Source organism: Passer domesticus, chromosome 11, assembly GCF_036417665.1.
Source record: "Passer domesticus isolate bPasDom1 chromosome 11, bPasDom1.hap1, whole genome shotgun sequence".
In the NCBI taxonomy this organism is placed as follows: Eukaryota; Metazoa; Chordata; class Aves; order Passeriformes; family Passeridae; genus Passer; species Passer domesticus.
In genome coordinates this window covers 5,608,285-5,624,602 of record NC_087484.1, presented here as the reverse complement: position 1 = coordinate 5,624,602, position 16,318 = coordinate 5,608,285, and the positions used below count along the sequence as shown (strand labels likewise).

General features: G+C 36.1%; 1 protein-coding gene across 22 annotated transcripts in view; it reads right to left on the bottom strand.

Annotated features, from left to right (window-relative positions):
* The window catches only part of NAALADL2 (N-acetylated alpha-linked acidic dipeptidase like 2), a 410,260-nt gene that overhangs the window by 73,204 nt on the left and 320,738 nt on the right, over positions 1-16,318 (bottom strand). For all 22 annotated transcript variants that reach the window (XM_064385281.1, XM_064385276.1, XM_064385277.1 and 19 more), the window contains 3 exons: positions 14,203-14,295; positions 9,823-10,028; positions 8,178-8,297 (listed from right to left, as the gene is read on the bottom strand). In XM_064385281.1, the coding sequence (XP_064241351.1) occupies positions 8,178-8,297; positions 9,823-10,028; positions 14,203-14,295 (419 nt within the window). The remainder of the gene's footprint in view (positions 1-8,177; positions 8,298-9,822; positions 10,029-14,202; positions 14,296-16,318) is intronic.

Sequence of the window (16,318 nt, the reverse complement as noted above, 5' to 3'; positions counted from 1 at the left end):
TTTGTAAATATTCTATTTTACTACAGTTTGTAACTATTCCATTTTACTACAGTTTTTGTAGTAAACTATTCCAATTTACTACAGTAATTACTCTATTTTACTACAGTTTGTGACTACTCAATTTTACTACAGTTTGTGACTACTCCAATTTACATTTCCCCCCAACCATGAGCATGTCACACTCTCTGAGCTATGGAGAACTCAGATCTGTGGCACTTCTACCAGAAATGTTTGCTAGCACCACTTCCCAAACACCACCACTTGCCAACGTGCAAATCAGCTCAGCAGACACCCTCAGGAGCTTTATCATCAAGCTGACCCAGAAAAGCAGATCTCTGCAGAGGTCAGCAGTCTGCCACCCTTTCCCCACACAGGGGTTTGATTCACTGTGCTGAGATCTTCAATCTGATATTTATGAACACGATTTAAACTCATGTGTTTCACTAGGAAAAAATTTTAGGAAAAAACTAAAGGAAAATAATTTTTCCTTGTCCTGCATATTACATGCCTCATATTCCCTGCTCATCCACACATATTCCCAATATCCAGTGTTGTATCAGCTCTTTTAAGGGACCCAAGAATCCTGTGGAATCATCCTGCACACCTCTAACAATGCACACAGAGGCAGGACAGAGCCCAACACCACATTATCCAGCTGAGAGGGGACACACATATACACAACCATGGCATAGTCAGTGCAACAGCCAGGTTTTTTCAAGTGGGGAAGAAATTTGCCATCAAAATCTCTGACTTTATTATTGTAATCAAAGACCAAATTTCAGTTGTAATAGACACAAACTTTTTTATGGCACCGAACACCAAAAATCAGTAATTCTTTGAAGAACTCTCTTGACACGTGGGTAACTCTGGCAAATATTCCCTCATGGCACCAGCCTGTAACAAGGCCAGAGAAAGTTACTGCTGACAAAGCTTTACCTTGCCCTGAAACCTGCAGTCTGGCACTGAAACTTCTTAATAGCAACTATGCATGAACAAATCACCCCCTTCAAGCCACACACAGAACCTATTTTTCAGTCTTTGAAATGGAAAGTCACTCCCACCACTGCATACGGACCATGAAGGTCAATAAACCACCATCATATTTTTCACATAAAAACCCTTTTCTGGACTTCAATGGGAATTGAGCACATGGTATAATAACAGTATTTGCACTTAAGATATCAACTATCTGTAGAAATTGAATTTTTCAGGAAGATAATCACGAAGCAGATTTATTAAAGTGTGTCAGCACCACAAATGCAGGTCTCCAGGCTCCACTGAGAGATAAATTAAATGATCCAAAAGATGTCAAATGATTTTATTTTTACAGCAGAGGGGTACTGTAATACTCTTTTCCTGACTATTCTTCCAACTTTTATCTATTTAAACCAGAAGAAAGCATCCTTGCCTCTGTACGGCAAAACAATAGCAGTGGGGAAAGGGGAAGAGAAAACCCTAGAGAAGGGAAAGCCATATGGTGAAATGACTTTTTCTTTCTAGTTTCCATAGAAGCTCACTTGAACTTGGTTTCAAGAGCCTTGAAATATTAGGGCTTGGGAGAAGAACTTCAACTACCTGAATAAAATGTGGTTTTAACCAGAACCTGGTTTAGTATTCTAACATGAAACTGGTCTAGTTCAAGGAACTTCAAAAAGATTTTCAACAAAACACCAAGTAGCATGCGCTCACCCAAAACTCATCATACATCTAAATGATTTGTTTCTTTGTGCTCTGAATGTGCTCAGATAATCAGGATGATTATCTGAGATCTTTCCAAAACCTAAGCAAAACATTGAACAGGGATACTGTAATTTCTATGTACTGTCAAGTACTACAAGACTAAAACCACATTTAAATTTTGTTTAAGGAAATGTGGAGTTTTATTAATAAGTTTTCAGGGACATGTCATTGCTTTTTCATAGAAAGCAAGGAAATTGAGAAAGGCTGATAATGTGTTTTATTTCAGAACTGATTAGCAGAGTTCTACAATACAGACAACTGATAGCTCCTAATTACTGCACAATATAATCTAAGTAAAGTATCTATAATGTTATATTTCAGGTTTCATTCTCCAAATTCCGATCTTTAAAAGTTAATTTTGATGCAATAAAATTGAACTTTCTGAAACAATGCCTACACAGTCTGTAAGGGAGAAATATTTTCACTGCACAAATTGAGAAAACAAATTGACAAATCCTGTAAAGTGCAATCTAAAGCTATTTACTCTGGGAAGGAAGACCAATGAATGCTACATATATATATTTCTGAGAATAGTAAATAATACAACATCTACATGAATTTTCGAATGTGCAGATTCCAGTCAGCAGTGTGGAAAAAATTTACTTCACAACCCAATATATTTTAATGGGCTAAAGCTATTGAATCCATAAACATGAGCTCATTTTTTCCTCAATATTAAATCTTTCTTTTTGCACTCCACCTGCCACAGTTTGTATCTCTGGCCTCACTGCTGTAATTGCAAATGAAAATAATTGTATGGCTAGAAGTCTCCCTTCTAGTGCTGAATTACCTGTTGAAGGTAGAACATTGAGCATTTTGTAAGTAATTATACAATAATTATCTAATCAAGACAAGGATGTTGTGTTGCAAAGCAGAGGAGCCAGCAGCTCTCCTCAACCTCCTTTTGGAAGAAAACTTAAAGCATTTGAAGTGTTAAAATAGAAGGCTACAAACCAGGTTTTGAAATCCCTTTCAATGCTCTGCCAGGAGACAAAGGTTGGAGCTGTGTGACCTTTAGCTGCCAAAAGAAAGGTTTTTGCAGAACCTCTAAGAAAACTATTTCTTGCATTTTGGCTTTTCCTGACATCTGAGATTATCTGCTGTAAAATTTTCTCGGTTCCAATCAGTGAAGTCCCATTCTGTGTGCGCTTCAAGACAGGAGTAATACTATGGGAACTGTGGTTCTTTGACTCAATAAATAAAACTGCTATGTTACTAATTAAAACCTCAGGAACAGTTTGGAAAATACAGGTATTTTCCACATATATTCAATTGGCTTGAAATTGCTTTTGAAATTTCACAAGCCCTGTTTATGGTGTCCCAAAAATATCCCTTCTAACTCTGTTTATTCTTCTTTTTTACACTAGACAAGACACCATCACCAGAATCTGCTTGTGGTGAACAGATGAAGAATGAACAATGCTTGTGATTATTCAAACTATCACAGTTCAAATGGATTTGGAATTATTTTCCTCACTTCTAATTCAGTTTCCTAACTTCTCATTTCAGTTTATACAAATTTCTTACCAATTCTGCTTTAAAGGTGCTTTCTTTCTTTCTGCTTATTTGGCCATACATCTAATTTTTGTATGTGCATTTTTTTCCCGTGGGCTGTTTGTGTAGTAGAGCTTATACTTATTGAGTCAATTTAATTTCATTCAGCAACATAATTAATAATGATGAGAGAAACATCAAGAGAAACTTTTCAATGATTTCTGTTTATGTAGAAATTTGAAAATATCCAGAGCTTTCAATCTATCTTCTTCTGTAAGAAGTAAAAGTTTACTTTTAAACTCTCTACATGAAAGGTTTTCCTATCGCTAAGAAAATATCTTCCTATTATCATGAAAAAGTCAGTTCTGAAGGGAAATAATCAAGATGAAATTAAACAAAGGGATATTTAGACAGAAGTGAAGTTAATTTTTCTAATACGGTAGTCTGGTTAAAGTGTCTGGAAGGGAAAAACAAACCCCTTACAGGGTACAGGTCATTATATGAGACAATATTAACTAGATTGGACAATAGAAAACTTGAACCAAACCCCATTCTTGCAGCAGAAAATGAATTATTTACCTACTCCAGTACTACACCTAAAAATAATAAAGTATCAGATTTATTCAGTTTCAGAAGGGTGCAAAACTATGTAATAGCAGACAAAGCAGCATTTTATCAAAAGGAAAAAGTGGTTAGAAGATCCTAAAAAAACCTCCTGCAAATCAAATCCACCATTAAATGAAACTTTTCACATTGGAGAAGCAGCATCTTAATTAATTTAATAGAGCTGGCAATGAATTATTGCCAATTATATTAACAGCATCATTCTAACACAGTTAGGAATTCCTGAGATAGAAGTTTGCAACATAAACTTCTGATTCTCAAAGAGATTTTCTTTTGTTCTCAACACAAATATAAAAATTAACACCAGCAATCAAATCTAACAGTGAAAGTGATAATAGCTAAAGACTGAAAGCTCATGTGGAAGCAACAGTCTTCTGTTATAAGGCATAGAACAAGCAATTCAAATAATCATATTTTTTCTTATTTACAACTACTGATATATGACACCAGGAGATTCACTATTAATGCTGACAGTATTTAAAAAATGAGAAACACATAGAAGTTGGAAGAAGAAAATTGATGCTGACATTAACGTTAGATTTTTTAAAATCAAGAAATAATGATAGTAACATCTATGCAGAAATTTATCTTTGGCTCTACTTCATAAAGAAAAAAGAGCTTTCTGTCAGTAACACCACTTTTATATGTTTTATGCCTTTTACTCCTTTTACTAATAGTGGAAACAAATACTGATAAATAGCATGGAACAATACTTGGCACAGTAATTTTTAAAGACCAACTTGTTCATCAATAGCTTTAAATCACTTTTCCTTGGGAGACAGGAGCAGTGAGTTCTGTTGGGCTCAGCAGTAACAGCAGACCCGGAGTCTGATGGTCAGACAATCAGTTAAAAGACAGCAATGAATTTATGTTTCATAATACCTTTTTTTTTCTTTGTGACATGTCCATTATAGAAAAAATCATTAACGGCCTTATTTACAGAGAATGAATCCCAGCCTTGAACAAACCCAATTTACCAATGACACTCTGCCAACAAATGCTGATTCACCAACTGAGCAAGCGAATTAACCATCATTTTCTGTACAAAATAACAGTAGACAAAAATATAACTTGGCAGTACTTCCCTCTTGTTAATGTGGACACTAATTAGTTATATAAAATATATTTGAATTAAATATGTCAAGGTCTCAGAACTGTTTGAGTTCCTCTTTGCTTAATTAATCCAAATATTTAAATTTGCTTCTTTGTGTAATTTGGTGTTTCAACCAGAATCCCACAGACAGGCATATAAAATTATTATTTGCAGACTGCTTATGGAGCTCCCTTTTGAAACCTGCAACTAATATGAAGATATAATCCCCTTATACAAAACATTCTTTAAGCAACATGGTCTCTGTTAATTAGCCAAGCACTTATTCTATTGTCTGATTGGCAGACCTCACCTAGCAGACAAATTATTAAGTTTCCTGATTCTTCTTTTCATTGTTGAGTTTAGAATATCCATACAAACAACATTTCAGCTAAAACTTCTTTCCTAATTTTCCCAGAAATTAAGGGACAAATGATATTGTGGAAACTGCAGTGATTAGCAACTGTCCAAAATTTTATTTTATTAAAAAACCAACACTGCTGTGTGCATTGGCCCATCTTAGTTTGCTATTTTCCCACAGTTCTCTTCAAATTATGTTCCTTGCAGTATCCACAGAGTGCTCTGCAATTAGTGTGATTGTTGCTTGAGTTCTCTTTCACAGGACAAACTATAGTTTTTCATTGTTATCCCCAGAATCCTAGCACTTATACTCCGTAGGCTTTTCTAACATAAATTAATTTTCCCTAGGAATACATTCTCCCTCTCTTTCATACACAACTTTAGCACTACAGTGAGCACTGAACAAAACCCAAAAACTGGTGAGATTTGAGTCTCCCTTACCTGCAAACAATGTAACAACACTGTTTAGCAGTAGAAGGGAAAATAATGCATGACAATTTCTTTTGTTGTGGGCTAAAAATGGAATTAAATGATGAGTTCTATCATTAAATCCAAAGGCACAGTGCAGGATCTTCTATGTATTCAAAAACTATAGAAAACTTCTATCTAACTAAACAAGACAAGCTAATCTATCTTTTGATTTTAAAATGGACTGATATCATTAATTCTAAATTCCTGTTTCACCTTCTTTTCTGATCTAACCTATATTCAGAGCTCACACAAATTAAAATTATCCTTTTCTCTTGGTGGAATTTTTAAGCTCTCCTTTGTAACTTGCACCTGGTAGCAAGAATCTCATGTGAACAGACTCACAATTGCTTCAAGATGAGATGAGCTCCAAAAAGTCACATCTCACCCCATTTGCAGTGTCATAACTTACAGGTAATCTGTAATTACATTGTCTTCCTGGCAAGTACTGGAAGTAATATCAATATTCTTTATAAGCAGATCAGTCTTCCAGAGAAAATCTTCTGGACACATGGCAAACTGTGAGCACCCATGGGAACAAACGAGGATCTGAGCTGGGCTGCTCCATCACTGTCAGTAATTTGATATGAATTCAGAAATCTAGCCAGCATTTGGAAGCAATTCCTATAAATCTTTTTAATGTCACAAGCTGTATGACAGTTATTTTAATGATAAATAATAATATCCTACAGAAAGGAAAGCCATACAGATCAAAATGCTCACAGGCATTTTATCCTTTACTTTCTAAATGGGGCTTTGGATAAACATGCAGAATGGATGCACTCTCAGAGTTAAAGAATCAGAAGTGAGATGGAAGGTGTTTACTGGGACTTTAAAAAAAAAAATGTTCTAGTCATGTTTTATTAATTAACAGGTGCAAGGCAAGGCTGCTAAGAGGGGCTCCTTCCATACTGCTCAACAGAACACAACTGCTATTACAAGAATTACAAAATATTATTTAACACCACAGAAATAAAGCAGAAGCTTGCTTCATTTTCAGAACAGAGGGCATGAATGTAATGCTCATACTAATATGGCATTTATTGGGATGAAAGAATTGAGTCTTAATAAAGTGATAAATAGATAATAAAGAGACTGCTGCAAAGCTCCAGATAATTTAGTTTTCAGATCACTGCCAGAGATTGTGTTGTGGAGTCAAAGAAATAAAATGAGAAAAAAACAAATAACTCAAGGATAATAATAAACTTACTCCCTTAAATAGCAAATACTTGTTTTAATGGAGATAGAACTGCCAACACCACTAGGTTAGCAGAAGGCTAGCAACTTTTTAGGGTAGTATTTCTTGCAAATACAATAGCTAAAATTGATAACAAATTTTGAATTGACATATCCATAACACCTGCAGATTCATGTATATAACATTATAAATAATTTTCCACAAATGGAAGCTTTTCTTTTCTCTGAAACCATGTTGCATCACATTTTTAGTAATACTTACACAGAATAAATCAGATTCTTTCCATGAGGAAATTACCACTTAAACACTGAACAGGAGAAGTGGTTAAGACATTGCTAAGAAGCAATCTACTGATATAATTTTACTAACTTGGTTGAACAACTGCCAAGCCAGATCAGTCTTAAACAGCATTTAATCCAAGATGCAGCTTTGAGGAGTGTTTTTTACCAAATGCTTCAGAGGCAAGTCAAAGAAACATCAGAATAAGCATTCATTTGGCAAATGTACACAAAAAAACATCTAAAAAGCATAATTTATGTAAGTGAAATTGAACTCCATTTTATGCATACCACTTCACACTGGTTTTGTAATCTAGAACGTGCCTTACACTATTTTCCATTCATGTAAAATATTGATAAATTCAGAAAGCTCAGGAACAGCAGTGGGGTCATTAGTTGAAGGCCTCTGTGCCCTTACACCAGAGCAGCTGTGGAATATTCTGACTCCAGATGAGCTGCACAGGCATGGCTGAGCACTGAACCTGACATGCTCGCTTCAGACAGTATTTATTATGGTAGGAGTAGCCCTCTCCCTGTGTGTCATGTTACATCTGGTAAATATACAGGTTTAAATGCAAACTGAGAAAGAGTCTGGAAAGACCTGATTAGGATGAGAAAAATGTGCTCTGTGCTGAAGAATAACAAATATGTTACTTTATAGCTGCCAAAAAGTAAAAGAGTTGTAGGGCATGCAAGTATGGTCAGACTTTGTCTAACAAACAGGTGAAACAAGTTATCCCTTCCAACCTCCTATTGTTTTTTGAAACAAAATTTAACCTGATTACAAAAAAATAAAAAAAGTTCACGTGTATTTTTGAGGTTAAAATTATTAAACAAAATAACCACCTATTGCTGTGTAAGGTCAACTGATCTTAACCATGTAACTTCATAAACTACAAGTGAAACCAAATATTTTATTTCTAACCTCTGCTGCCAGCTGCTGAAGAGAAGGAGATGCCACGGGCCGTAAAGTTGAGTTGCCTGTGACTGGATTATGGAGGCTGATGTAGGCCACAACATTTTTTTGAAGAACACTCCTCAGATCCTACAACACAAGCAGAAAAATTGTTACTACCCTGCATCATTATAATTAAGGCTGGTTTTGTCTTCTGGTTGCTTCTAGGGAAAAACTGCATCCTACATTTGCATCCTCTGTGATTCCCCAAGTATTGGTTAACTACTGCTTCTCACAATATGCTCTTGTAAACTTCAAAGGATATCTCAGTGCTAGCTCTCTATATAGCAGAAGTTATAATTCCATTTCACACATCATCTAAAGAAAATGCAAACAGGTCTGGGAGGAATTAAAAATTACTACACTTGTAAGGCAAAAAATGAAAACATTACACACTGTGAAACAACACGATGGCCTTTTAAACTTATGCCTTACACAAGACAAACTTCAAAAGCAATCATTATCAACAGTTAAATGGACTCAAATATTTAGAGACCAAACTCTGATTTGAATTGCATAACTTTCCCAGTGTTTTCATTTTATTATTTTTTAGACTATAAAAATAGCATGTACAAACTGTTTCAATTATTATCTCTTTTTTAAAAGGATCCCCTTTGCCTTCTCAATAATGAGTTCCTCTTTGCATGAAGTGGCTCTTTATATTGAACAGAAGGGGTGTAACGCAATTACATCTGATGCAAAGCTGACTTGAAGTGGAACTAAACAAATTTTGCTTCCAGCCTGGATCTTTTCAATTTGATTTTTTCACCCCCTCTTGTTTCTGAAGAATAATCATGTTGGAAGTATGAAATTTCAATGAGGGCTGGCTGCTTCTTATGCATGGTAAAAAGCAATTAACTCTTTATTTTATCTACTGTTTTAATTCATTGAACCATTAGAGTTGGAAAAGCAGCCATGAAATTCTCTTCCTAGAGGAGTAGAAACTCCTTTAATTTATGACCTGAAGTCTACGTTGGCCAAGTATGATCATCAATATTTGTTGAAGTGGTTTTTTTTTTTTCAACCAGCTGATTCCCATTCTGCTGAAAGAAAGAGCCCAAGGAATCGTCTGTTTGGGATTGTATCCAACTCCTCAGCACAAACCTGTGAGAAGTGAATCAGCACTAGACATGGAGACACTGCAAGGTTTGTTTAATTCGTGTAAACCATACCATGGTCCTCTTCTTTCTCTCTTTAGTCACTTCTCTCCACACTAAGCCTATCGATGAAAAATTATTAAATATTAAACCCTCAAGAAGGTGAAAAAGCTCCCTAAGCTCTTTCTGTGCCTGTGCTCTTTTTTGAGGTTTCCCTCCCTCTGTCAAACCCTGGCAATGCCCTTTTAGAGCTGTGCTGAAGCAGGGAGGGAAAGCAGCTCCCAAGAGTGCTGTATATGCAACCTCCACAGCCACGGCAACCTCCTGGCACCTCATTATCCCAGGAACGGCCTCCACAGATGTTTTTCCTGGATTTTCTGTGCAGTACATGAATGAACACAGACAGATCTCAGAGGGCAGTTAATGAGCCACAATTTCCATGTGGTAATTTCATATTGTTTCCACGCTTTCAGCAGAAGGAACCCTCCCTGCAGTGAGTCCTCCCAGAGCAGCTTTACCTCAGCCCACTCGTAGGAGCCGACGTTCCCCAGGGCTGTTCCTCCCCACGAGCAGAAGAGCAGGGTCCTGTCAGGCCTCCAGCCCCTCCTCACCTCTGGCATCAGGGCCTGGAGCAGGGCTGTGATCACAGCAGTGCTGCTGGCCCAGCCTTGCCCACCAAAACCCTGCAAACTGCTGTGATGGCTACCAATGATGACGTATCTGTCTGAAATGAGGAATAAAAAAAAAAATCAAAAAAACCCCCAAAAATCAAACCTTTTTTTCTGGGTGCTCAGATTAAAAGAATTCCAAACAATCCTAAAAATTAACTGTATTAGTAGTGTGTAATGTCATTAATGCAACACAAAGCTGTCAACAGAAAAGTATATGATGACATGCAAAACAATCATACAACAATTATACACAAAACTGTGAGTGCTACTTAAAAATGAACTAGTGGATAAATATATGTATACAGTTTCCTAAATTAATCCGCATGCCCTTGCCTTCCTTGTTTGCTTATTGCTCTCCTTATAGATCTGATATAGAGTATTTTTGCAGTCAGGATTAGGTCATATAGACAATCATGCTCACAGTAGAGTGTTATGAAAAAACATAAAATATTAAGCAGGAAATAATCCTCAATACACATAAGCATCAAACAAACAAACAAACAAACAAACCCCAAAAAACCCCCAAAATCCAAAAAGAATTTTAAAAAAAAGTAAAATAAAACAAAAGGTGTGGTAGCACAGTGGGAAACAAAGAAAATACATAAAGTATTAGTACTCCCTCACCTGGAAGACTGTGTTCAGTGCTCACCACCCTATCTCAAAAAAGACATGGCAGAAACAGCAGTGGAGCAGCTGGCAAGCAGATTAGAGATGATCAGAACTTAGCCTTATGTGGAAGGAGACATTAAAATATCTGGACTGCAGGTTTGGATAGGAATCATGACAGAGGGATATAGATAATGAATGATACAGATATGGTAAGTCACACCTAGCAGCTGTGTTAATGCTGGAAGAAAGCATTTTATAGAATGAAAAGCAAGAAGTTTCAGCCTGAAATAAAAAATATGCCTATGGTTACTCATGGAAAAAAAAACCCTCAAAAAACAAACACACATTTTTTTTCCAGAGAAATAAAATTAAATCGTAATCTCCCAAGGCATTATACATAACCCCAATACCACTCACAAGGGAGAAAGAAAGCCTTATTTTACTTCAGAACCAATGATGTGTTATGAAATAACCTGACTGACTGGTGTGACTGAGGCCTGTCAAGAAGTCCAAACAGTTATTCTGAATGAGCTATAAACTTTTAGACCTTCTGTGTCAGAGGAATTCACAACCCTCTTTGAAGGACTGCTTACTGATTTTGCTCAGATATTTTGTAAAGTCTCCTTCTGCCCAGATCTAGACTTTTAAAGGTGTTTTTTTTCCTATTTCAGCATATCAATAGACAACAGAAGAACAGTTATCAGCAGTGAAGAACAGTGATGACAGACCCATAGCAACCCCCGAGTGTCATTTGGGTTCCAAAAAATGAAGAAGTTTTCTTTTTTCTTTCACCAAGTGAACTCATTTACTTGCTGTCCGTTGATCACAATGCAGCAACAGATTATTGCACATTACCTACATTTTGTATTTGCTTATAAAATTAAAATACCTCCCCTGTATGTTTTGCAGTGACTGCTGCCTGGGAACAATATTAATAGAACACTTTGATTAAAAAAGCATTCTCTATCAAACTGGAGTTTCACCAGCATTGTTCAACAAAATATTTGAACATGTTGTTTAATAAGGAATAAAAAATGCTTTACAAAGAGATGGTTTTTTATGTACCTGTAACACAACATTTTCAATCAACTTTGGGGGTGTGTAGGTATGGAAACGAGAATTTCATTCTAAAAACAGATATGCAAAGTGTCAACCTAGATTTACATAGTAATTTAATGTAACAAAATGAAATCTAAATCATATAATTTTGCAACTTGTGTGTTGCACCATGATATGCTTAATTATAGGTTGCACTGACAATGAAAAGACATAGGATTTTCAACTCATTAAATGACAGGAATTAGGAACCAAAATGAATGGCCCGACACGCCTCTAGGTCATTAATGGAAGAGCCACTAACACAGGGGGATCAGGCAGGATCAATGCTTGTCTGTATAACAACTCCTGTTTAGCCTGTGGACAGACCATGTGAGAGGACAGACACCTTATTGAAATAATGCAGGATGTTTTGATTGAGAAGGAAGCATCAACTTACTGCTGGAGATGCCAGCTGAATGAGCAAGGGCAAAACATAACAGCTGGTGCCTCCTCTAAAATTCTTCATCTTTGCACATCTCTCCCTCAAAGAGAGGCAGAACCCTAAAGCAAATGACTACAGGAAAATCAGAGGAGAAAGGATGGTCATGCTTGCAGAGGCAGCAGCTGTCCTTTCTCAGAATCACATGGCAATAATGAAAAAAGAGAAAAGACTGGAGATAGAGAAAAAAATGTCCATCAGATACCCCTAATACCCTGAACACCCAGGATAGTGTTCAGGTTAGTGATGGGCTGGGATTTATCAACAACAGGGATTTATCATTAAAAGGAGTCTCTTTATCTAGTCTTTTCTTGTTATACATCCCATCTTCAACCACGTCCAATAGAGCTATAAAAATGTTACATTTTTTGGGTTTTAAAATGTTACCAACTATCACATTTCATCTACTCCTAATGATTTTAACATCTTAGTTACACTTCAGATGCTCGTTCTTACTCCTCAGATCAAATGCCAGCTAAGGTCAGCATTACAGAGATGTGTGTGTTTGGTGGACTTTAAGCAAAAAGTAATAAATTCTGCCCTTGGTGATGCTCTGCAGTCTTTCATTAAGCACTAAAGATAAATTTTGCCTTCTTTCTGCACTTCTGCGAACATAAAGGTGAATATTTCATGTGTATGAAATGAGCAAAACCCCATCAAAATGACAGAGAATCGATGCCATGAAAATATCAAGATTCAAAGCAGTTGAGGAGGAACGACTGCCATGTCAACCAGGCAGAGTAGAGAAAGAAAAAAAGGTTTAACATTGATTGTGTACAAAATATTACAGAGCATTAGACATTTAACTTGTGCCTACAGTAGAAGACAGTTGTTATGGCTCTCGTTGAGCCAGACATCCATGGGACAAACTGTTGCTCCTGTTTGTGTAGCTGCTACTGACTTCACATATTTACAAACCCTTGTATACCTAAAGTTCAGCATATATTGGCAAACCTCCAAAAAGTAGTTTCTGATTAAAAATGTAATAATAAGATGAAAGGTTCAGGTTTAGGGAAGATGGAATACTTTTTAAACAGAAACTGAAGCACACTTTCTGTTCTTTTTCCTGCCTGTGTTTCACAATTCAGAAGACAGAATGTCTAAACATGGCAGTTTCTGCCTTTCCAACTCCATGACAGCTATTTGCAAAACATTAATAATAGCAGACTGGTAACTTCAAATTCATGAAGGAAATTAAATCCTTCATAGAAATTAAATTCTCTGTGCTAATTGTTTCCTCTGTTGCTTTAAACAAACCAAAAGTCTGGTGAGAACTATAGAGTTCTGCATGCACAAAACTGAGTTATTATTTCACCAACAGGAATAAAATTTTCTCCACCTTTTTCATTCCATTTGTTAAAATATGAAATGACTGGCCCATCTCCTAAGGGACTCTAAATAAATTTCCATCCTTCATAACCTAATATAAGAGTATTAAGACAAGCATGATGCTGTTTTGATGATCATCTGCACATTAGGAATTGTTTGCACTTTTTAAGTAACCAGCAACAGCATTCATTCATGTTGCAGAAACCCTTCACCTTTTAGGTTAATTCACTAACAAAACAATCTCCAAATTATCTTATATCCTGATGATAACATTATTTATGTACAGCATCAAAGGACAGAGGGAGGTTGTGCTTTATGTCCCAGTTGCATTTAGAGTTCTATTGTTCAATCATCAGACACAGAGAACAGTAATTATTATTCATAGAATTGCATAAAACTAGCTTAAGGCATGATTGAGACACAAAATAAGGCTGCAGCAAGTGTTAAAACCATATTAAAATTAAAACCATTAAACAGCTGCTTGTACAAAGTACTGATACTCTCTGTGGTCCATGTGCAACACCTGCTGCTCGTGTACAAAATATGCTTTTTCTAACTACAATATCCCCTTCAGCTCATTCTCTGTTTAATCCTCATATTCTGTTTTGTCACAAATCAAAAAATGAGTACAAAAAAGTCTTTTTCTCTCCTCTCTATTACTGAATTATCTGGAAAAGAGGATCCTGATCCCAGCTATGACTCCCACCCATTGTGAGACAAATAATCAATACAAATGACAAAGGGATACTTACCAGGAAATACAGCTCCTTTTAGATATCCAATGACATTAGAAATTGTCTTGTAAGTTGTCACAGACTGAATGTTCAGACTGATAGTTTTTTTGACTATTAAAAGATGAAAAAAGAGAAAATGTTGAACTTATTTACCTAGCCAAGAAATGTACAGGCCAAAGACATAAATGCCACACACATTTAAAAAAAAAAATGAAATGAGGTTTAAAAAAAAAAAAAACCTGAATAGGAACCACAGATTAAAACATGAAATATGACATTAGTTTCTTAGACCTATTTTAGCAGCATGATTCAAAGACGGAATCTCAAAAGAGATCTCTACTCCTTGAGTTAAAAGATCACTAAATTCACCCAATAAATTCTGCCAGAATACAACAAGAAAAGAAAATTTATAAGAGTAGGATTTACATAACTCTGTGATAACAAAATTTGCCTTAAACTTCATAGGTTTTTCTCACCTAATCCTTCACCTAGGTCAATCTGTCAATAACACTCACAAAATCATAGCTGGTTTATATTACATTTTCTTCTGGAGAAAAGCCCCTGTGTTAAATCACATGGGAGCAGTCAGACCTCCCCACAGCACTGCCAGCACAGCCTTTGGTGATGTTCCTGTGAACATATGCCAACAGAAGCCAGGGTTTTTGGCTTAGCTAGCATCAGATGAGGACATAGTGCAAATACAAAGGCAGAACAATTTCAAAAGCTGCTAAAATGTAAGGAACTTGCCAGGACTGCCATGCCATTTGTGACTCTAGCACAGAATAAAGCCAGAGTAGAGCAAATATCTGAGTTTAAATAGATTAAAAGAAGGTGGGACACAGTAACCACAGGAGTTCCTGCAGTTTGTGACAGTGGAAACCAAACAACCAAGCACGGGGAGCTGCTGACACCTTCCAAATGTTTCATTTGCATGAAAACAGACTGTGTGAACATCCAGCTCATCTGAAAGGTCACAACTTCTATCCAAGAGAAATGAAAACTGCTTGAACTCAAAAAGCATCAGCAGTGTGAGAATAGCAGTGCCTGAGCCCAGACCTGCAGGGGGATTCTCCTCCACCCATGAATTCTCCACCCCCGTGGCAGAACTGTGCTTGAACACAATTCCTCCCATGTCCATATCCCAACAGCCACAGACCACAATTAAAATACTCCACAGATCATTCTGCTCTCTATGCCCCAGGCCATGGATCTATTTCTAACAGTTCCTTCCCAGGCTTTGTTTATTGAGGTGCACAGAATATGTGAGTGGGGAGTTTACTGCAACATGTGAAACAAAAACAACGCATGGTTACTGTTCTTCAGGGTTCACTTGCTGGCTCATACAGTAAATTTACTTCAAAATGTTCTTAAAATAAAATACAGTATATTTTAATTCACTCATCTTCATTGGTATTTAAAAAAAAAAGTGAACTGCTAGTGTTTGTTTAAAACATGAATTAACAATAGTTATTCTATTTTTAATTCAGACAAAACCTCTAAAGTTATCAACAGATGTGTCTTCTCTCTGAGAATTCTGGTTTTGCTTGAACAAACCAGTAAGGAAAATGCAAACCAAGTAGTTAATTAAAAATAAACCCTGGCACATGACTTTGCAACAACCAGTCACAGCACATTAATATTTTTATTTGTCATGTAATTAACTTTGCTTTTCTGATGTAAGTTACTGTATTTTAAAATTATTATTAATGCCATGTAAATGAATTTTTTCTTCAATAAATCCACAGATATTTTAGAATTTTAAAAAAATCATTAAAAAATAGTCCAAAGGATTCCCAAAACGTCTTTTAAAACAAGTGAAAACAGCTCAAGCCATTTATGTTGATTAAGCAGCTTAAATTTAATCTAAACTATGCAAGTTACTTCTTGCTGCTGTTTCTCACCTACAACCATTCTAGAACCAATTTACTCTTCTTAAAGAAAAACATATTTTAAAGTCAAAACTGATTTCCTTTCCTTTTCCTACAACACTTTATATGTTTGTTCCTTCAGGCCCAGTCTCAGACAAAAAGAAGATAAATCCTTTTGAAGATAACTGACTTCACTGTTTTTCCTTAACCAACATCAGCTATCCAGTCTCTAACTGACAATAAAGACACAGAAAATTAACTTCTGG